Raw genomic sequence first — 24,889 nt, forward strand, 5'->3', positions numbered from 1 at the left:
TAGCGCGGCAAATCCATAACTTTAAAAAATTAAGTTAGTGCGATTATGTAAAGCTATTCATCGACTTTTTGATTCTTTTTATTTCTTTATTTCGTCAAACAGATGAAAACTGCAAGAAATAATTTTAAACAATTTATTTAAATTCTGCTCATTATTTCGAGGGTTTAATCAATTATAAGTGAGGATTTTTTTCATAAGTAAGGTTATAATGGTGCATCATTCGATGGCCCAGGACAAAGCAGATGGAACGCGTTGAGAAATATTATCGTTAATAAGATTTTAATTTCGCGGCGTTCTTTATACGTTTGTATAAATGTCAATAGCACGCAGCGTGCCTAATATGATGGAGGAGGAAATGCAATCTAATTGAGCTTACAGAGTGCATATAGGAGATTTTCTTTGACAGATTCAATGTGTTCTTCATTGCGGAATAATGTATAAACTCCACAAGTATGACAAAAGATCATTTCCGAGGCTCGTTTTTAGCTTTCGATTAGCGGATATAATCAAATTTTTCTTTCAACACTAAGATAAGGCTCACATACTGATGGACTTCAAATCGGTGAACATTTTCTGTCGCTATCATAGAGGGATAAAATTAAAACATCGCTCACGTATCGCTTGTTGCAGATGTGTTGTAAATGTCTAGCTTAAGTAATAGAACGATGAGCGATATTATAAGATACAGTTTTTGAGTATCTGATGTTGTAGATCTGTTCAATGGTTGCCGAATAGACGACAGAAATCGATGTTTGGCGTCATTTTGGAGCTCAGGATGGCGACTAAGGATAATCATCTTTAACCCCATCAATGTGAGTATTTTCGGAATGGAGTTGACGAAAACACGATATAAATCGGAGCCATTTCAAGCTCAAGATGGCGATTTCCGGTTAAGACATATGCTCCATAACCTCATAATTATGCGTATTTTCGGGACGGGTCTGGTAGCTTTTTCAAAAGCACCATTCCTCCCGCTCAATTTTTTTCCGCCAACTATTTTACACAATTTGAATCGTGATAATAAAATAAATTGACTGATTTTCTTCTTTTAGAATTTAATAAATGCTTTTTATGAAATTTAATAAATGCTTTTTATGAATAAACCGGTGACAAAGCTGAACGCATTTTTTTCCAACGCATACTATCAAGCGTTCAATTTTTATAGACGATCACCTGAAGTTCTTTGAACCTAAGTGTCTTAATCATTCAAAATATAAAACCAAGTTGATTGGATACCTTGGAAACGATATATGAAATATGGCCACAGAACGATAATTTGACAATTTGAGACCAGGTTTCTCGTCTCAAGTTTATTCCTTGTAGTGAATAGTTAAATGTAATAGGGTTCCGTTGGCAAGTGAAGGTGATTATAGAGCACTTAAATGCATTTAGCACCACCAATTTACGAAAATATCAAGCTACTGTTGTTAAATCGGACATCGGTTTGACTACAAATTTTGAAGTATAACTTGAAGTCATCAGCGAAGGAAAGCTTTAAACATATCAAGGAGGGATTAACGTCATTGATGTATATCAGGAATAAGTGAGACCCAAAGTGGCCTCAGCTTGTTTAAGTTAATTTGTGCTCCATAGCCGTTGACCTTTGTCGCACGTCCTTACTAAAATGGCAACTCGCTAAATTTGGCCAAAACGTAACAAGACAACTTAATGAAAGGTAAAATTTGTTTGTTATGGTACTCCATTTTGAACACTTTCAAGTTGGTAGTTTTTCTCTCATAAAGCGCTGATTTTCTTGCAACAGGAACAGATCCCTTGCCAAACTATAATTTTTTTTTGTTAAAACAAACTTGAATCTGCTAGGAAACTTGCCACACTTGTTTAAAATCAACTTTCGCATACGATTCATCGTCGATCAAAACATGTCCATTGAGCTTAATTAGCACCTGGTCGTACAGCATACGGGCTCAGATTTTGACCACTTCTTGTTGTTTAGGACTTTTGTTGCGTTGTTTGTTTTCTAAGTGACATTTGTAGAATTTTTAGAGACGGCGTCGCCAACAGTTCATTGGGCAGTATTCAGTTTTTACGCCAAATCATTATTTACGCCGCAAAATCAATTTCCAAATTGCCTTAGGTTGTTCCGGAAGTGCAGTTGATGATAAATGGTTCCACTCTGACGCTTCCGTTTTACTTGTACGTACTAAATTTTTCTTCTACTTTTCAATCACTCGACTCAAAGTTCTCTTAAAATAATTCACTAATTTCTTCTCTCACTCACTCGAGAATTGACAGGACAATTTCATTGCTTGCAAACAAAGGAAAAATCTCATCTCGAGCCATTTGTTCGCCATTTTCAAGAAAACTTTTTACACCTATGAAGCATTCTGCTTGCACAGAAAATGAAGTAAAGCAACCAGGCGTGACGAACGCACCCGTGCCGAAGCTCCTGCAATAAATGAAGAAGAATCGGTTGATTTTTTTTGCTACGTTCCTTCTCGTAGTTCTTTTCGTACGGCTCGTGGTTTGTATTGGATTTTCATCAAACAATTCTATTTTAATACCACTTCCCCACAATACATTTCTGGGAAAAAATGATTTGCGGTGTTACCTGCCCTTTCAAAGCTACTGAACCGATTTCTTTCATACTTTGCATACATATTCTATGTTAAAAATACTCAACCCTTACGTTGAGTTTTTTAGATAAATTTTCAATAAGGGGTTTTTTTTCTCATTTTAAATAAAAATTACGATTTGTCACGAAAAATTCCGTCTTTTTATGAGTAAACAACCCCCTTAAATGAAAAATCATCCCAAAAACTCAACGTAGAGGTTAGGTATTTTTAACATAGAGTGTGTATGCAAAGTTTCAAAAAAATCGGCTAAGTTGTTTTTGAATGACAGGTAACACCGCAAATCATGTTTTTTCCAGAGACGTTCTACAAAAAGCTTCGTCACCGAGTCGTTTGTCGATAGTTTTGCATAGAAAAATTACAGCGTTTTATTGAAATGATAGACTATAATGTACAAATGTTTTGACAAGTTTGCTTTAGTCAAAGCTCTAAAAAAATTCGCAAAAAAACGGTTTTTTTCAGGCTGAAACCTTTTACACCCCCGCCCCTTAAAACGTCGTTTTCGTGCTCAAAATTAATAGCGTCTAAGCCGTTAACCTTAGGAGTATAGGTTGTTCGGAGAAGTTGTTGCTTTTATAATTGCACATCTACAGGAATTTAGTGTTCAGTGATTAATTCACCTATAAGTGATATTGGAAATTTATTTCCTGAATTAATTAAGGTAGAAACTTTGTGTCTTCGACAAAGTAGTGGAAAATATTACTATAAAAGAAATTGCTGAAGATACCGTACATCTAACTTTTATAGCTTTCGAGTTATGGAACATGTTATATAGAAGATCCCTTAAAACTTATCTTTTTCATTATTACTATTTTGGTCATTCTCTTACGTTCTTGGAGTCTTCCACAAAGTTGTTTGCGATGTCGAATCACATATTTTTACGCAGGAAAGTAACTTCCTATCTGTTGTATTTAAAAAGATATTCTAAATTTTGCGATATTTTTAGGGTAACTTCCACCTTAAATAACCCGTTAAGGAGCAAAAGAAGCTAACAACATTATGAGATGCTAAAAGTACTAACCTTTTACTTTTATATAGTGGCTGACTTGTTCGTCGACTCGATTCTCCCCGAGTGTTACGTTCAAAACAAAATGCCTTCGCAGGGGCATAAAATAAAAAATTCGAGAGCACTGCGACAAGTAGCTCCATCTTTTCATGGTAAATTACATAGAACAATTTCCAATCCTTTCCGCTTGGTATGTTATGAATGGTTATCAGTGTGCACTAGAGTGACAAGAAAAAAATGACCCCTATCGGCCCACCCCTGGCTCGTTTTCTAGTCTCACCAGACGTACTAGCTCCAAATTTGAAGGAAATCGGATAAGTCTAGCAAATTTATGAAAATTTATATGGAGAAAAATCACTACCTCACATTTTCACCGCCAGACGGCACTGTATGAATCGTATCATTACGATAAGTGAAAATAAGAAAGATAATTTAATTGTCTATAACTTTGTCGAAGACTGCTAGTCAATCCGGCTTTGCTAAAAGAAGTTATTAAACTTTTAACGAAGTCATGTCTGAGTCAGTTTCGCATGGGGCCTAGCAGTGCATGGTTGTGTATCAGTACTCGATTCCCGCGAACTAAATATTTTTTGTGAAATAACGGTTAGGTTTAGCTCAATAGTATGTTCAGAAGAATTATAATAAATGTCATGTTTTAGTTACAACATTTTAGTTCCACATGTTACCGCATAGAGGGCGCCAACACTAACTTCTCAACGGAGAGAGATAGAAATTAGGTGTCTTCCACAAAGTTGTAGAACCGGCATTTGGCAGTAATTCTTCCGAACATATCGATGCTCTATCTCTCTTCTATGAAAAGTTAGTGTTGGCGCCCTCTATACTGTCACAAATTGAACTAAACTTATCTAACCAAAATATGACTCGTATTCTTTGCTATAGTTTTTCTGAACATACTATTGAGCTAAACCTAACCGTTGTTTCAGAAAAATGTTTAGTTCGTAGGAATCAAGTACTGATACAAAACCATGCGCAGCTAGGCCCCATGTAAAACTGACTCAGACACACTTCATTAAAAGTTCAATAACTTCTTTCAACAAAGACGGATTGACTAGCAGTCTTCGACAAAGTTATAGACAATTAAATTATCTTTCTTATTTTCACTTACAGTGACCATACGATACATACAGTCCCACCTAGCGGTGAAAATGCGAGATAGTGGGTTTTCTGCATGTAAATTGTCGGAAGATCCCATACAAACTTTAGGAGCGTTGGTCAGGTAGCTAGACTTGTCCGATTTGCTTCAAATTTGGAGCAAGTACTCCTGGGACTAAAAATCGACTCAGGGGTGGGCCGATTGAGTTTTTAAAAATTTATTATTTTTCTGAGCACTCTAGTGTGCACACTTTGGACTACTTTGTGATCAACAGTGAGCAGCTGCCGCAGAATGTCAGCTGAGAGACTCTCTTCGCCGCCCCAAGTCCCATTCTTCGCTAGCATCTCCAGATACATCAAACAACATTCTGACTCACTGATATAATCCGAGCAAACAAGATCCATTGCAGTGTGATGCCAATATATTTCAAGATTAGACCGCAAATGATTTGAAATTAGCTTCCGCATATCCATCACGGAACTTCGGAACTCTCTATCGGAAGGATGGATCTGAAACAGCTGGTTCACGAGGCTCCCATAAAGGCAATTGCCATCTCCCGGAATTGTCTTTGTCCACAACATCCGATCAACAGCGATTTTCTTAACTAGCTCAGCATTTGTAGCGCATTTGGATACCATTTTTAAAACTCGTCTGCTAAATCTACCAAATTTAAAGACGCAAATAAAAATGGCCAGTTTACGTGAATTTTTGTTAGTTAGCACACTCATACATATGTACACGTAAACATATACGCTTCGTAGAATGAGCTCAAGACGAATACAGGTGGGCAAACGCTCCCACATCATTTTTCTTCGACGAAGCCGATAAAACGGGAGGATGTGAAAAGAAAAAGCATAAGCAAATGACGTTGTGTGCTTTTCTGTTGCCATACACACTTAAAAATATTTACATCTCGCAAGATGCATGCAGGGGGCATCCAAATTCACTTCAGTTTACATTCAAGAACTTGTAAAAATGCGCTTTGTTCACACTTCTCCATCTCCATACAACTGAGTTCTACATCAAAATTTTATTTCACATGTCAAAACATGTAAAATTTCATTATCAAACAGGAAAATACATCGCAATGTTGTTTACGTCAAATGTAATTTTCATTTTTTCTAAGTGTGTAGGTTTTGTTTTGATTCGATCATAATTCAATATTAATTCTTCAAAAGGGCTAAAAAGATTTTTTGTAAACAAACTTGTTTCGCTCATTATTCCGCTGCTGAGTGAAATTTCGTGAAAAATACTCATTAATCCACATCTTTACCCTTCGTAGAAACAATTTCAAATGTTTTCGCTTTGAAATTATAGCAAATTAAGAGAAATCAGCAAAACAAAACTTTATTTACAAATCTTATTAGCCCTATTCAAAAATTAATATGGAATTGTTCTTTATCAGTAGTTTCGAGATGGAAGGTGTCCGTGTGTGCTTGAATTGAAAAATCCGAGGTAAAGCTCGGCATTTTTTTCTCTTTTCATCGTACGCCAAAGAGTCGGGATGCTCGGCCAGATGTCTGTATTTACTTCCAGTGACCCGGCCGCCTTGTTTGGTTTTAGAAGTATAAAACTAGTACACTCGGGAGTGCCAGGTGTTTCATCTTTCTTTCTCTTTATCTTGAATTGAGCTAAGAATTTACGTCGTCGCTGTTGTGCTATCTTATGACAAACGCCATTTTGGGGCAAACTGAGTTGTGTATGCCACATTACTTGTTTGAACAATCTCTACAAAGTGGCGTTTTCAGAATTTTGAAATTCTACTTGATTACTTAGATATAGCGAGAAACATAATGAGAAATTGTGAGTTTTTTGCTTCAAATCACTGTATCCAGGGATTTGCTCAAGTTATATTGAAGTTTTAGGTGTTATTATGTGTGAAAATGCCTGAGGAACACAATGGCATAAATATTTTCAAAAGAAAATTACACGAGTTGTGAGAAAAACACAGTTTTAGTTTTAAACTGGAAATAAAGCACATTTGGCAACACTGTAATCAAAAATAACATTTTTTCTAGATTGCTTGACTCATTTCCTTCAAAATGCATTTCACCGATTGTTTATAGACCATATGAACGCAAAGATATGAATAAAAGTAAAAATTCGCAACATAGTCAACCGATCTTCGTAACATTGGAGAGATTAATGCAGAATAGATAGAAGCATCAATTGTCTTCTTTGGATTGTTTATACCATTTATAAGTTTCAAGATATTCAATCTCAAGCTTTAAAAATCGTTTTTCTCGAAATGTGCTAAATGGCGCTTGTCATAAGATAGCACAACAGCGACGACGTACTAAAAGTAGGATAAGTAGGTACTATTTGGCGACGGGGGTGTTTGAATTTTTGAACTATCGATAGTGTGCAATATCGTTTAGTAACGCAGCATCGATATTTTTTTCTGTTTCGCGTCCTCATTGCAATATCGGAACGTTTACTCGAACGAGGTGAAAAATTTGAGGTTACGGGATCTCAATATGTGTGTGACCTATAAAGGACCATTTATAAATTCTGCCACGCTATTAGGGGAAAGAGCTATGACAAATTTTGACATAAAGGGATGGGGAGCACGCCACGTGCCTTCGGCGCAATCGACCGTTCTATGGATAGAAAATTCCAAAAAATGTTACACTTTTGCGTATAACTGCAGTAATGCGCTCAAAAACATATCATTTGGTTCGTATTAGACCAAAGGGATAAAGATCGCGGTAACATGAGAGAGTTAGTTAGTATTAGGCAGTCTTCGCGTGACATAATTTATGAATGGCCCAGAATACCACTTTTCCATATTGCTGAAATTTATATGGACTAACGCATCCCTTTAAACTCATTATTTATGGTCCATTTTATAAACTCAACAACACTCCCGATAGCCGGCTATCCAGAGTTCAAGTTGTTTTCAATAAAACAAACTCGATAAACGGTTATCCAGAGTTAAACGCCTTCGCATCTAGAACATTTACGGATCCTACAGTCAATAAACTATGCAAACTCCTTATGCACGAAAATATATTTTCAGTCGCATCGCTTGCTTGATGCGAGTCCTGACTAACAACCCACCCACTAGCCAATCCGTGTTACTTATAAGAGTGTCACTGAGTCGGGGCCTTCCGTTAAGTAAGTACCACATCAACACTTTCTTTCTCATATCCCAAGTTACGGCAACGATGGTCGTGGCCAGCAATGGTGGTTCTCAGGTGAAACTCTCGCTTGGACTGGATCAATTGTTATTCCCAAACAAAGCTCCTCAAACAATCTGGCTGGAAATGAGAGTAATCAGTCTGCAATCTACGAAGTATACCGTGCTTAGGCAACGCAACGCAACAGTGAGCAGCTGCCGCAGAATGAAATACTTGGGTGCTCGATCCTTTAGCAACACTGTGCAAAAAATGTCACGTTTATTTTTATCAGCGGGAATTTATTGAGCATGGTTTTATTTCATTGTGTTCAAACCTCCACCTTCAAAGTCTGCTACCGGCATGACTACAATATAACATGGAAACAGCTAACAACACCATCCAGTATACCGGTCTTGTTGTAAAGTTCTGGAGTGAAAGCTCTGTCGCATTATAACAGCTAGCTATAAATGATGGTATATGTATTAGACCGGCTACAATTTTGAATTTTTCGGAACACTATTAACCCATTCATGCCCATGTTGTTTGTGGACAACAACGTTTTTAAACAGCTATAACTTTTGATTGATGCGAAATTTGCTCACAAAAACAAGTAAGGCTCATTAATGTGATTATTGCCTTTTATTTGAGTATTAAAAGTTACAAGAATCAGCTCTAGAACTGAAGTTATTGCAATTAGTCTGATTGGATTCCGATGGAGCAGTGCTGCCAGGGAAAGTTTACGTTGACGAAGGAAAATTTTTTTTTCGTATATCTTCGTTATGGTGCAATATTATTGAAAACTGATAAAACTTATCTATTTAGACTGTCGTTGGCTACGTTTTCCACGTAATTGGACTATTGTAATTATTCTAGGAGAATTGTATTGAGCATTAGAAGGTAAAAATTGACCAGCTTCTAGCACTGCCATAAAAGCACCCATCTTTATGAAAATAGGCTTTTCGTGTTTCTTGACCCAACCGTTTTCAAGGAAAAATAGTTTTGAAACCCTACATGCACTAGAAAAAAGTTGGGCATGAAAGGGTTAAATCAAATGGTAAGTGGCTTCACATACCATTTGTCAAATATGAGCTTTTTTTCGAAAACTCTAGTTCACTCACAAGATTCCTCAAGTTTGTATGTGAAAATATATGAAAAATAGGCAACTTCTGTCCTATCCGAGGAACCTAGGACCAAAGGAGTGACATGAACCCTCTTAGCCAAGTCACTCCCAACGATTTATTAAATCCATATCAAATTGAAACGGTCGGTACGGTTGTCCACGTTTCTTTCTTATTCAAGGTTCAAAATGGTTAGTTGATTGAATTCTTCATTAAATTAATAATTTAATTTCCATACAATGTTGAATCATCTTCATTTTGTACGCTGCACAGTTGGCCTGGCAGCTTTAATGATTGTGTCACATACCATATGTACCACAAAAATTAATATTGACAAGAAAAATTGTAGTTGGATCCCTACATGTATTGGCTGTGTATGTGTAGACTAGAGTAGAAAATATACGAAAAATAGGCAATTGAAACAATAAATTCAGAACAAAATGTCAGTAACATCATGTGCATCCCAAAATCTGCAGATATACAGCTTGTAAGGTGTAAGGATCAACATTGCCGAAGACTGCAAACAGATACGCTTTTACTGTAAAATGATATTCTCATATAAATCTCTTTCACGCACATACTTAGAATAGGAAAATTAAAAAAAACGGTTGGTTTTCAAAGTTAAATAACATTGTCGGCGAAACTCCAATCAATATGGAATCTTCAACAAAGCTGTTCCTTACAAAATAAGCTACACGTTGAGTATGTTTTGAGGTATTGAATTTTAAATTTCCGAGTTTCTATATATATATATATATATATATATATATATATATATATATATATATATATATATATATATATATATATATATATATATATATATATATATATATATATATATATATATATATATATATATATATATATATATATATATATATATATATATATATATATATATATATATATATATATATATATATATATATATATATATATTTTGCATATGGTTTGTGCACCCATTTACTATTTGAATTTACTGTTTTCCAAAAAAATGTCAAAATTGTTGCCGGTCTAATAGGCATATATTAAAACACATGGCAACCCAAAAAATTCGCTTGAAAAGATTTCAGTAAATATACAGGGTGTTTGGTTCATGGTTAAGAACCTCCCGAGGGATGATCGACTGTCATATTTGGAGAAAAAAATCGCTCTACACATACTATCAAATCTCAACCATTACTAAGTTATTGAACTTTTTGTGTTAAAAACTTAGTTGTCTTAAAATAGCTCTAACTCAAAAATTAAACTTTGTATGTCAATTTTTTCAGATCCATTGGATTGGTGAGAATATTTCCCATTGAATGATGTCCTCACATGTTTCAGCTAGTGAGGTTAAGTAACCTATTAACAGAAATTTATTTAAAATTTAACAATTTTGATAGATTTTCGTTCATTTCGCGAAAATTTTAATAGTTTAATAGTCACCATTTTAATAATTCAGATTGTTAAGCTTGAAGAGCTGCATAATTTGTTCTTTGACATGATACACTTATCTTTTTATGTTTTCATGTGTTTGGGTTATTGAACTTGGATATTTTTATCTCATTTTCACTAATACTAGCTCTTATTAGAATAATATGGCACTTATTGTACCTTATCTTATTTTTAGAAAGCCAGGAAAATTTTGCAGAGTTAAATGGATTAAAACATTTCAGTTAAGCGAATTTGGTATTCTTTTAGAAGTTAATTATTTTTTAAGTTAATTAAACACCAACTTTTATCTACTTTAAGCTAAAAGATAATTAAAACTAATTAATTGAAATATATGAGAACACCATTTGATAGGAAATTTTCTCACTTCTCCAATGGATCTAAAATATTTAAAATACAAAGTATACTTTTTGAGTTAGAGGTATTTTAAGATAAATAAGTTTTTCACACAAAAAGTTCAACAACTCTGTAACGGTTGAGATTCGATGGTATGTGTAGAACGATTTTTTTCTTCAAGTATGACAATCAATCACCCCTCGAAAGGTTCTTAATTATGAACCGAACACCTTGTAGAAACATCGTTTCTGGAAAATGATTTGAAAACTGGTATTTTAGTTCAAAACTTTTGGGCGCTCCCGAAATTCTTTTCTGGCTACGTGATTGACTCTTACTAAAACTTCCAACCCTTAAAGATGCATACGAACATACTTAAAATAAAATTCCATAAGAAAAGTGCTACGTACGTGTTATTCCTTTGGATTGAATTCATTGCCGTATTTTTCTATGTAGAAAATGTTTTACTTTTGGCCAGGTTTTCGAGTACTCCTTTGTGCTCAAACTTTACACTAGACCTCTAAATTTTAATTTTTGACATATTTCTTACGTTTTTAGGACTTAAAATAAATGTGTGCTGCATTTCAATAGTCTGATTCTGTTTATAAGCAAAAAGGATATCGCTAAATAAGTCATAGAGTGTAAATAAAGCAATGACAGCGTTCGCGTATTCAAGGAATTTCAAATATTTCTATGAAGCATTATTTCCGAAGATGCAGTTTTTCCTTCAATCCTCACGTAATATGCCAATGTTTTCTCAGACAGTCGATGTTTTCTCACGCATTTCATATACGTTCATATGTAAACTGTTGTGCTTCTGTAACAATAGTCTTGTTTAACACTTTCCACCGAAATATATTAAACATGATTAACAGATACACACATAAACACCTAATTGACAACAGCCATGTGACCGCTGTGACACATTGGTGTAAGCAAAAGTTCAGTCTTGCTTCAGGCAATCCACCCAACAGAAACATACCAAAGCGCCCGTCGAAACAATTTTTCGTATCACTACAATCGCGTCGAACAGTAACACCATCCAAAACATCGTAGCCACTTACGCGCCAAGTGAAAAAGCGAAACCTCACGAAGCCGAAGCATTTGACGTTCGACTGTCTCAACAAGCAAGTCATACTCATACCTATGCCCGCAGCCGATCACCAAGATAAAGTGACGGACTTTTATGCGTGGAATATTAATTACTATTCCTGTGGCATCGCTGACATTGCTCACGTCACCTCCAACGCCCGCTATCAACGCCGCTCTCCCTCCACATCCAGCTACTAGCGAATAGCCGCACTCCCGCCAGTCCAGCACGAACTATCTATACACAATTGATGTTTTGTTGTTTTCGCTTTTATGTTACCCACTTCTGCTGCTCCGGTTGAAGGCAGACAATATTGTCAAGATGCTGCTTCAACGACTGCCCCTCGTCGCCCAGCCACTGAACCATTGTCGGTTTCCGCCCCATTAATCGGCGTTCAGGCCTAGCGCGGAAGATCACTCGGTCACTTGGCTAACTATATGGTGTCACTGACTATAGGAAACGGTTGTCAGACGCCTTGACTTATTGGTCAGAGAAGCAGAAGTATGATTACAGAGTGTTTGACTAAAAAACTATGAGCTCTGATTGTCCTTCTACATTTGTTACTAGATCAAACTGGGAGCACTGCCGAGAATTTGTACATCAATATAGAACGCCTGATTTGTTTGTCCGCCAAGTGCGGGTAGGCCTCATGTTCTAAACTCTTCAGAATGGTTTCTCATAATAGAACTTCAATCGTGATAAGTGAATTATAGGTACAATTTTAGGTTTCGAGCGTCCGTGATAGAACCGTCCACTAGGCGAGAGTGGACATTAGGGCTTTAAAAGCGTGAACAATCAGACGCGCTGGCTGGGCAAAAAAACCTGTTTGGGGAATGATTGGTCAAATCGAATGACGATCGCGCCGGCGATGGTAAACATTGATCTGGATTGCCCGGGCGCTTTATTCTCGTACCGCTCTACGTTCTTCTGATAGCGCGCGAAAATGACTGCTCTCTAGAGTGTTCTGTGCTATTGACTTTGCTCGATCCTCCAACGTACCTAATGCTTCGTGATCTGATGGATTTTTTTTTTGGAAAAGAAAACACTTTATATAGGTAGGTACTGACGTCTGCCCGCGGAATGAAATGACATTTAAAAATTATATTGCGCCACAAGTTTGATCTGATCTTGATTAATGTACGATTTGGTCTCGGGAACAACAGGGAAGCAGTGTTTGTTGGAATCACTTCTGAAGTGGTATTTTTTATTTAGATTTTTTCAAGTCGAGTCTATTTTTAAATGTATTCCAAGAAATATTTTATACTGAAACCAAATACAACTTGAATAGTGAAATTTAGCGCATAGCATGTTTTCTATGAAGTGCTTAGAATCTCATGAAATTCATTCTTATTTGAAAGTCAATATAATTTTTGAATTTACATTCCACAGCTGGCTTGGACATTTCAAATACTTAACCAAACTTATTGTATTAACCATCACTTCGTCAAAGCTCTTTACGATTATTCGGATTGGTTCGATCATCGTGAATTATTGCGAACATTTTTCACCAGCCATACAATACATACCTTTGTTGTGTTGTCTTAAAAATTAGTTACTGTATATGAAGCCTGGATAGTTGAACATTAGTAGACGAAAATTTACCTGGAACAGACAAAAAAGGAATTTGAATTATAAGTTAATTTGCAATGTAGAATTAGAAAAATGTACAATATACTAAATAAACTTAAATTCGTTATTAAATTACACTCAGGTTTTTTTTACGCGAGGGATACAGACCGCGTAAATGAAAACCGCGTAAATTTCAAAATCCGCGTAAATGAAAACCGCGTAAATTTCAAAATCCGCGTAAATGAAAACCGCCGTCATTAAAAAATTTGAAGAAAACAACCTTAACAAGAGCTACATCCCGATCAGAAAGAAATAACAAAATTATTACAGACTGAGTTACTTTGTTATGATAACAAGTTGTGTTATAACTTTGGTCTCGTTAGTTGGTAAAATAACAGAAAACATAGAAGAAATTCTTTTAGTATATATCAAAAATATGACAACCTGTGATAGGCTTCTATCAGAATTATAACAATTTTTGTTAGGTTCCCCCACGGCCAATATAGCTTTTATTACCTATTGTATAGCACGAATTTAGCGTGCAGGTCTAAAAATAGAATAAAATAGAAAAATATAGCATACATTAAGGCGCTTTTCGGTTGGAAGCAAAAGAGTTTCATGTAGCAAAAGCTTTCTATAGTTTTGTCAAATGATTGCATGCTACATGCTGGCATGCAATCATTTGCTACATGCTGGCCTGATTGTTATTATGAATATATGACACGCTGATTGTTATTAGTGGATATAGCGATTTGAACCTGGGTATTCTGAGTTTTATGGGGATGTTTCCTGCATGAACCAACGACGTTGCTTTCGACCGATGTTTAATGTTAGCATAATATTCTACGCATTCGTCAAGGGCAAAACGATTATAGATGCAGAAGATGTTTCCAGAACGCACACATTGAACTTTGCCAAAGCCAAAGGACTGTTTGTTTTCCTTGTATAATACGCTTTGTTTTCATACAGTTTTGCTCACTACTACAGCTGCCTATATTACGATAGACTGAATAGCTTTATAATATCTTTTCAGATTAGGAAAGTGGGGCTATTAGTGCGCTTCGGTGCTTCTCTTGTACGTTAACATGTTTTACACGATTTTTAGAAATAATGTCGATGCGATATGGTAACATTTAGAGGATAATTTACCTACATTATTTTATGGAGAATACGATGATTCCTAATAGATTCAAAGAAACAAATGCCAATGTTTTGAGGCTTGCATTTTGAGATTTCAAGTAAAGTCGCTTTTGGGGTTTTGTTATTGGCATTTTAAAAAATGGGGAAGATTAAGCAAACCAGTACAATTATCTCACATCTAATAAATAAAGAAAAACATTTTTTTTACAATAGTTCAATCTATCAACTGCGAATATTATAACAGATATAGGGTAAAGAGCCTATTTTCACCATACTAAGCAGGGTGCCTCACTAAATCATTAATTTCTCGGCCTACAATCAATGGAATGCGAAAAAATTGACATCAACAGCTTTGCTTCGTTGTTAAGAACCAATATAAAAACACAAATGCGCTGAAAACAGTGAAATTCTCGTGTTTGAGCGCAACGAAAACTCGAATCGTGCGCCCCTATTGTTGCGCTACCATTTGACTCAATGCGTTGAACAAAGATGGCAGACACTGCTCTAACCAACGGCTTCAAATGGGTAGGGTGATAATAGAAACATGGCAAAAATAGGCTCAACACCCTACATAAAATTCGAGAAATTGTTGAGGATTCTTCGGTGTGACGAATTTTAGAATATTTCATGTTTTCTAAAATACATATTCTTTTCTAAATTTTATTTAGGTTTTAGAAGGAAATTATTCAATATTTTTACATTAAAGTTTTTAGCTATTTCAAGCACTATCTAAAACATATATTTAAATTGTAACAGCAAACAATAATACCAGCTGGGATGTGTATTTATTCAGAGATTTCTAGGCCATTTTGAAATATTGATAGCATTATGCAGCGTACTCACAAATATTAATCTTTCAACAATTTGAACAGGTCGCATTATTCGTTTTTTACGTTCTACAAAATGAATCAAGTATCTTGATTATTACGAAAATTTGTTAGTTCGATGTTTTTTAAGACGAACGTACTAACGGAAACATTAGTACATTAGACGAACTGTACTAACGGAAACATTAGTACATATGCGCATTCAAAGTAATTGTCAGTTCATTGTAAATGTCAAACTGTCTTAGGTGGAATGAAAAGATACAACAATCTCAAACTCAAACATTTTTATGCGGGGGTTTAAATAAAAAAAAGATTACAATGTTTTGGTAATTCGGAGAACGCACAAAATCAGATACCCACAAACTGGACAAGTTTCGGTTGTTTATGAAAAACCCGCATAAATTGGAGAAATCGGACTGAAGATCCTCGAAGATCCTCAAAATTCATAACGGTATTGTGGAAATCAATATATATCAAACAGTTTTTTAAGTTCTGAAAATTCGTTTTCGCAATATGCACAACTAAATAAAAGAAAATTATTTATATAATCATTTGACTAAACCATAACAAATAGTTTAAAAAATGCTTTTTTTGTGCATCCGCGTTTCATTATTCCATCTGGAGTGCTTGATACTTTCTGCATCTTCTTTAAAATAAGTTTTATATGAAAATTATATTCTTTAGAATAGCTTGTTGATAACTTTGCGATTCCAAAACTTTTTGAATAAAGGCTTCAATATTGAAATCATAAGCCACATATTCGAAATAGCGTGTCAGACGAGTGTCTCAGAAAATAGGTAATCTCTTAATCAAAATGCAACCAAGTAAGTTAAACAGCTTATTTTCCAGTTTTCCGACCACTTGCATCTAAAACTTATCTATTCTCAAAATCGTGGAACTTTGAATATCCATGTGGAAAACGCAAATATAAGGTCGAAAATTTGCTTTAAAACTTGCTTTTCAACCATAGGGTCTGATGATTAAACTATATAGTTGAATCATATTTTGGTTGTTTTCATGAAACTTCCAAATGTTTCACAATATCGCCTTGATGTCAAAGAGAAAGTTACAGGAAATTTTATGGGCCTTTTGAAAAACCTATTATTGTTGATGGAGAAACGTGAATAACTTATGAAAAGGTCGTAATAAAACAAAATAATTGCGTTGTTAAAACAAAAGTTAAAATATCTCGTGAACTATTACATTTCAGAAAAATATTGTTATGAGCATTTTGATTTAAAATGGCGATAAGAATCATATTCAAAAAGAAAATTGTATTTTTGACTGCAAATAGTATAGATTATAAAAATATGTCAAAAGTTGTTGTTAGGAAAACTTTTTTATTGAAAACTTCTCCATGATCCAAATACACTAAAAAAGTTGCTTTTACGTCTTTAAAACGATAAACATTAATTTATTGTCATTTTATGATAGGGTAAGGCGAATAACTTTTAAAAAGAGCATAATTACACGAATTAATTGTTTTTGATGGAGCAAAATTCCAAATATCTCGAAAACTATCGCATTTTGGAAGATTTTTGTTAAATGCATTTTGATTTTAAATGGTGCTTAGAATTATATTCTGTAATAAAATTACAATTTTGTATGTCAATTAGTATGAAATTTAAAAACATGTACGAAGTTATTGTTAGAAAAACTTTTTTACCGATTTTTTTTCCATCATGCCGTCACATTCAAAATGTTTCTTTTCTCTTTAGGTTTTTGTTTCCAAAATATAGAAAATTTAAAAAAAGGGTTTTTTCGCAATTTGAATTTCTAACTTAAATTTTTGTTTTTTTGAAAAATGACAACATTTTTTTCAGTGTATATTTTTTTCGGATAGAAGTATTCATTCCCTGTAACTTGTTCTCAGATAGTTTTGCTGTATAAAATACAGTAATCGAACAAAAAAAAATTGAAATTTATACACGTAGAAACGTTAACGCCCTTTTGAAACATTAGTCTTGTATCAAAATATTCCAATTGCCAGAGAATATCATGGAGATTCATACAGCGAACACACCTGCAAAGTTTCGTTCGAATCGACGATGGTCATATTTTGCGGTCGGCCGGTTTCTCATGAAATCCCTCATATCTTTTCTTAGTATGATCACTAAAAAGTTGAATTTTCGCCATTTTTCTTCATCTGCTTCGATATTTGTTTCTCCGTCTATTTTGCGTTTCCTTTCTTCTTTTTTTTTCTTGGAAGCCAGGTAGAATAGTTATAGTTAAGTCAGTCCTAGTACGGTCAGGTGGATAGTTTGGGTAATGGCTGAGCTGGTCCATGCGAACGACATGCACTCCATTCGAAAAGCAGATGGATGACCTGGGTGGGTTTGAAAGGTTATTCGATCGTAGTGTCAAGTCATCTAGTAAGTCAATCTGTGAATCATCCGTATGGTAACGTGTTTGTCACGGGTCCTATTTGAAATCATCTCATGCATACGCACAGACACACTATCGAGGCGTATTGCAACGGCGTCAATCCAATCAGTCTAGGAGAGGGTCGTATTCAAAGTTGAAACATAGCTAGGTACATTAATTGACATTTGGTTTGGTCCGCGTGGATGATGGTTCTTCAAGATTACTAGGCATATTTTGAGTACACTAAGGTTTTTTAAGCGGTTTTTGTGCGATATTTTTACGTGGTTTTCATTTACGCGGTTTTCATTTATGTGTAATTTTTAATAAAGGCAGTTTTTTTTGCGAAAATTTTTCATTGACTCAGTTTTAATTGGTGTGAATACTTTTAACAACAGAGGTTGTTGGGATGGTATATTTTTTTACATTTCTTTTAAACGAAAAGTATAGGAATCACTCTAACTTTGGAAACTTTGTTCGAGGCCCGTAGGGCCGTGCTTCATGTACCAATCGACTCAGCTCGACAAATGTCTGTATGATTCTTTTTCGACCGGGAACCATCCACTACTAACTTGGCCGTGGTACCTTCGGATTTTTACTGCATCTCTTTCTCCAGTAAGCCAACCGACTAAACCTCTACCTCGTGTATCTCCGTATCCTCTTCCTCCCGGGACCACCGTTGGTTATTACTTCGGGAGGACGATATCTGTATGTGTGCATGTGCATGTGTCTGAATGTATGTGCACTAATGTTATGTAATTATCTTAGCAATGGCTGAACCGATCTTGACGAAACTAGTTTCAAACAAAAGGCCTAATGTGATAAATTAACGCTATTAATTTGTTTTCGGTTATGTTTTTTATGTTATTTTGTCAAAACACGACATGTTCTAGACATGTAACTTTCATACAAAGATTGTCAAAATCCGTTCACGAACGGCGGGGATATTAAATATTTTATATTTTTATTTATCACTTGTCTATTCTCAATAATGAAAAATGAGACCATTACATAAAGAGTATTGCTTTACTAGTGTTGCCCCTAAAACACAAAACTGATTTTGATTATCGCGGTACGAAAATACATTCAGGAATTTTGTTTCGAAAACATTTTGTGAAATTTGAAACTTTTTCATATAGTTGTGGAGACAAATTCAATATTATACCCTATTTGGCAAAGAAAACTATTACTAATTTATGTTTAAATTTTGGTTTGTCCTGAAGACGAAAGAATATTAACTAAGTATCTGTGACCAAAAAGGCATTTTATAATTCCGAAACAGTTTCCTGATAATTAATTCAGGTTCTATAATAAAGTTGAAACACCAGATAAACTTTAACGACGTCGCCAAAAAAGAAGATAGCAAACGAAGAATTAGAAAAGAATACAATCGTGAGAGTACCTCTGCGATTGTACTTTTTTATTTGAAATTGATCAAAAATTTTACCCATTTTAAGAGATTAAAAGCGCGCTTCTCGCAACTATCAGTACTCACTCCTGATGTTGGGGGAAATGATCATCTGCGCTCCTCTCGGATTTTAGATAAATCGAAAATTGAGGAGTGCAGATTCTACACGAATCAACGGTTTGATCGTAAAGATTAGGAGTTTACATTCTAGCAAAGTCCACACAATTAAATCCAATTGCAATCAGTTATTCAAAATTGAATTATTACACAGTAGATCCGCAAGAGAGTGCTACATCTAGATGTTTAAATGATCAAAAATGATGTAATAATGATCAGATAACGATGGTTCGAGCTCGTTGGGTACGCGCCAGTTTGCCAACACATGCGTTATACTGACAGAGCAGAGAGTTACATCTAACACCTCTTCTCTGCCAGATCGTGCAAATGTTGGGCGATTTCCTACATTAAGATTAAATGCAAATTTGAGTTACTTAAGCATTCTATCAATTCGGTGCCTCTCAAATTGATATCTGAGTGTGGTGCGCATTTGCATCACTGCCGAAAATGAGTGGAAGCCCATTTCTACCATAGTATGGTACAAGGGTTAACCTCTAATGAACCAAGAGTAAACCATGATGACCATAGTGAATTGTGAAAGACTTTTTATAACAGGAGGTTATCCGATAGAGGTCAATGGAGAGTGGCCAAACGGAAGAGAAGCGTTTTCCAATATGTTTCCAATATGTACATGCGCAAGAAAAGCGGATGAAGGCGAATGGGTATGTGTATTGTTGCTGAAAATAAAATTCAAGTTTTCGAAAGTAGTATTCTTCTCTTTAATTTCTTCAAATTAAATTTCAATTGACAATATTTATTTTTAGATAATTAAAACAAACTTAGGATTTAAATCATAAAATGAAAAAGTACATATTGCACTTCCGAATCAGTCAATCGCTATCGTATATTACGCGGCATCGTCTGCGCTTCCGGCTATTGCAGGATCCTTGAACATCGAATACTTCGTCGTTGGCATCCTCTTGTCCATGGTTCTTTTCATCGTTGCTTGTTTGATCACCTTCGACCAGCTCAGCGTATCGAAGCAAGCAGTATTTCAAATCGTTTTTGAATCGTTTAGTCTGCGATGTCTTTGTCGTCAACAAAGGGTTCTTTGATCATTTCTTCGATGTCCGTAGTTGTAAAATCCTTGAAACCTTCACCCCCTACTGCGTGTGTGAGAAGAAGTATTTCGCTGTCCATATTATTTGCCGGTAAGGAAGAATGAACGCAGTCTGGCCACAACGGTTTCCAACAAGCGTTCAAAGTAGACTTTTTCAACATATTTAAAGCTTGTTCGATGAATCCTACACACTCTCGCATTGTGAAGTTTTTCCATGCTTCAATGATAGATGATGCTTGCGCCGTGTCTACTTTGTCAAGAATGAATCTAAATGTTAATTTTATATAGTACCGCTTGAAAGTGGAAATTATGCCCTGATCCAGCGGTTGGATCAACGATGTTGTGTTTGGTGGAAGGAAAACAATTTTCACATTCGGATGTAGATGGCCTGGAGCATTATCGATAACTAGAAGAACACGAAATGTCAATCCCTTTCCCTTCGAGATATGTTTGGACTTCAGGTACAAAGCATTCATGAAACCATCTCTTGAATATGTCTTAAGTAACCCAAGCTTTTGGGTTTGACATCCAGTGCACAGGAAGTTTAGCAAAGTTTTATCTTTTAGCGGACGCATTGCTCTATGTAGAAGCAATGGTTTCAATAGCTTATCTCCAGACGCATTGCTGCAAAACAGCAATGTAATCCGATCTTTACCAGCTTTGAAGCCTGAGGCAGACTTTTCTGCCTTGGCCACGTAGGTTCGACTCGGCATTTTTTTCCAGAAAACACCTGACTCATCCGCATTGAAGACTTGATCTGGGTGATAAGCCTTGTCTTCAATCAATTTGGTGAAATGTGCTGGGTATGCTTGGGCGGCTTGTACGTCTGCTGAGGTACTTACATCCTTGATTCGGACGTTTCGAATCGCATGCTTTAGAATGAAGCCGTAGAACCATCCTTTGCTGGCGCTAAAATCTATTTTTTTTATTTACTTCACGTTTTGATGGTTCCGTACCCTTAAGCATGAGATACAATTTTAGAGCTTTGGCCATAATGGTCTCTTGGTCCAAAGGACATCGTTTTTTAGACATTTCTTCGATGTATATCAGTAGATCCTTCTCCATTTTACCGATTATGGGGTCACGTACGTACGATGAATTCTTGGCATTACAGTCCGTACTGTTTAATACAGCTTCCTGAATAGACGCCCCGTTTTTTTAATTGTTCTTACAGTGGACTCATTCAATTTAAATGTTCTGGACACGGCTGCAATCGTCTGCCCATCAGACAAGCATTTCAAGACATTAAATTTGGTCTCCAGCGTTAGAGATTTTCTCTGCTTCTTGTCCTCTTGAGGTGACGCCATTTTGGAATGCGTAACAGAAAAAATTAAGCATTAAGGATCATGCATTTTATCCCCTATTTTACGTTACTGTTATAGTAGTAAAACTATTGAGTTTTGTATATGTATTCTCTTATATAATAATTCAACTATTCATTTAAATATTTTATTTTAGGAAATTTGGTTTAGTGCAAACTCTCGAATCTATCAAACTGTGTTGCAGGTCAAATACGAACCCGCAACCAAAAGCACCCGATTAGCGAACTTCTACTTATCCCTTTGTCTAATGGTGTGGAAATATCAAATATATGTCGTCATATCACCAAACACACATATACAAAATATTGGCTTAACAGACGATCAACATCCTTATTGAACTTATATTATCGGCAATCTAAATTTCCTAAAAACACTATCGATAAACAATCTATAATAATTCCAATGGATGCATCTTTTATTTATTGACTGTTACAAAATGAACTTCTCGGAATTATATGACTCAAACACTATGCCAGTTTATTAACTATCGACTTAACTTGTATTATAACTATTCATTGTTGTACAAAATGACACAGATATACCTGAGGGGTTTTGCCATTATTGCACATCAATTGCCTAGCAAATGATGGAAGGATGCGGAGCTTCACACACAACACAACTTACCTTTTCAACAATGCGTAGACGAAAGAGGTCGATTCTCTTCCCATTTTCAACACGACAGTAGGAGCAGTGTTGACAAACGTTCTACAGCTTTTGAAGATGTTACCCAGTAAACAAAATAGCGACTAGGCGGGTTACAATACATGCCGGCAAGCGGTAGGCTATTGAAACAGAGTTCTAGGCAACCCGCCACTCACCAACAACTCGCCCCAATAGTGTGGGTCGTCGATTGACGGCTGACCGAGGAGTGTATACTGCAGTGCTGTATCAAAGTGGTATAAATAGGTGTGGTAGATCACACGGCTTGCTATCGTTGGAAACTAAAAATATGTAAACAATCGAGAAGCATAACGGGTCAACGTCATAGCGTTCACACGATTAAATGGGAGCGGAACGAACGGTATGACGAAAGCAAGTCGAGTTATTCTGATAACACTAACACCACTCATGTAAGATTCATCTTACGAATACTAAAGTGCCATCTTAGCCACATCTGTATATACCACATTGGAGCTGTATAGCGAAACCATCCCTGTCAAAAAAATGCAGACGAACATGGTCAGGTGATTTAAAAAGTTTGACGTTTGACTCAACTCGCCTGTGCTAATTGCCCCTCGGAACAAATGCAATTTGCGAATGCGATTTAAAGGCAATTTCAATACTTAGACAAATTTTCTGGCGGCTGAAATGGACTTGGTTGTTTTTCGCGTTTTTCAAACATGGCGGTTCATTGATAGATGGCGCCGGCCGCTTAAGCTTAAAATTGTTTTTTGAACAATTGGTGTGTTCTTCCTTGTACTTTGTTTGTCTAGTGCACTTCATTTAGCCAAAGAATGTGGGAAATTGTGGAATCGTGTGTAAGTATAGGGGAACAAGATCTCTGACCTAGAGTCTTAATGAACGTCAGATTGTGGTATGTTTTGGAGTGCAATACCAATTTCACCATTGATTCTTCCTATATTTTTAGTGGTGATTACCTAGTATACTGATAAGTATATGTGAGTAGATAATGAATCCGATAATAAATATTACAGTAAGATTCCGTTTTTGGCACGTTCCGTTTTTGGCATGCTCCCTTTTGGCACACTCCGATTTTGGCAACAAATGGGTTCCGTTTTGGCAACATTTTTGTTGGTCATAACAAGTCTTTTAGAAATGTGCAAAAGATATTTTTTTGCATCAATTTGTATCACATTTGACTTCATTTTCAAACATGGGAGTCATATTATCCCTCAAAGGCGCAAATCCATTTTTTTAATATTGTGAAAATTGTCTCATAGCTTCAATACATTACTTTGATAATTTTGAGATGCTTTTCGCAATGTTGTTTTAAAAGAATGTTGTGTATTTAATGGTTACCTATATTTTACACTATACGTGTTTTATTTAATCATTACAATAAGTGTAGAGATGCATTATTTATGTAGAGGAATGTGTTCGGTTGTCGGAACACTTTTGTTTTTGGCTCACAACATTACTCCAATTAAACAATATATGGGAATAAGCATACCAATAGAAAGCTAGAGACCTTAGCTAATAACTTATCGAAGAATTTAATTTAATTTGTCAACTTAAAAAAAATATTAACAATTTAGTAAAATGAAAACTGAAAAAAAAAATTGTGGTCGGTTGTCGGCCCCCTAAAAAAATTTACTAAAAATGGAAAAATATGAATGATGATCATCACGATTCAAAGGGAAAAGGAAATTTATTCAGTTCAATACCCATCAAAGGCATTATGAACATCATTCTTCATCAGAACCACAATACGTGTATGTGACAAACTAGTGCGAATATTATGCACTGCTAATGCACTGACGGATCGCATTCACTGCCATTGAGCTAGTTTCAGGCAATCCAGTTTTTTACCAAAGCTTCAGACAGATCAGATAGAAGTCAGTCAAAACGGGAGGGGGACTACAGGGTAACCCCGAGCCTCCCACCAAATTATCTGGTTGTGACAATCTGGTATATACGGTCACCATGCACGAAGCGGCATTACAAATTTTGTGGAAAATATTTTTTTAATATTTTTGATGAAAACAACCTTAAAATGTCATGATAACATTTATCGCTCTTTGAAGCATTTTTATTATTGTATATTTTCGAAGATTTAGGAATAAAACATTTATTTCTTGATATATTTTTCATAAACAAATGTTAAAATTCATTTTCTCGAGTATTTTTTTAAATGTCATGTAGCGCCATCTACATAGGTTATAAAGTATAAATGTCTTCAGTACATGTGTTAGAAATATCAAAACAAACAACTTTGCCGAAGAAAGTTTTTTGATAGAACGCCTCTATCAAAAGATAGAACTGATCTATATCAGTTTCTACTTATCTAGATTAAAACCAAAGTTGTCAAAATAATGATACTTTCCATCTAAGATGCTTTGCTAAAGACACTAATCCTCCAGGATATATACCCAGGGCGGTAGAGGTTTTGAGCGTCGAAAGCTTGCCCCACTGTACGACGTCTGAATTTGATAAAATCATGAATAAAATTGAATTTGCTTATTTTTTCTTTCATCTCATTTCATTTCACATATGATTAAAAATCCTTGAAATATTTTTGAAGTCGTAAATTAAAAATCCAAACTTTAAAAATAAGGTTCCATTTTTGGCACGGTTCCGGTTTTGGCAACTGGAAAAA

General features: G+C 35.4%; 1 protein-coding gene across 1 annotated transcript; it reads right to left on the bottom strand.

The window, feature by feature from the left end:
• Positions 1-20,244: 20,244 nt before the first annotated feature.
• LOC131687196 (tigger transposable element-derived protein 1-like) lies at positions 20,245-21,355 on the bottom strand. The gene is made up of 2 exons (XM_058971248.1): positions 21,264-21,355; positions 20,245-21,199 (listed from the first exon to the last, which is right to left on the bottom strand). The coding sequence occupies exons 1-2, from the start codon at positions 21,353-21,355 to the stop codon at positions 20,245-20,247; spliced, it is 1,047 nt and encodes a 348-aa protein (XP_058827231.1).
• Positions 21,356-24,889: the final 3,534 nt, after the last annotated feature.

Source organism: Topomyia yanbarensis, chromosome 3 (genome assembly GCF_030247195.1).
Source record: "Topomyia yanbarensis strain Yona2022 chromosome 3, ASM3024719v1, whole genome shotgun sequence".
Taxonomy (NCBI): Eukaryota; Metazoa; Arthropoda; class Insecta; order Diptera; family Culicidae; genus Topomyia; species Topomyia yanbarensis.

Bases quoted from the DNA above. Each gene is read 5' to 3' on its own strand.
- LOC131687196 (XM_058971248.1), bottom strand. From the start codon at position 21,355: ATGGAGAAGGATCTACTGATATACATCGAAGAAATGTCTAAAAAACGA. The intron at 21,200-21,263 runs GTATCTCATGCT...AATAGATTTTAG, and splicing joins ATGGCCAAAGCTCTAAAATT to CGCCAGCAAAGGATGGTTCT.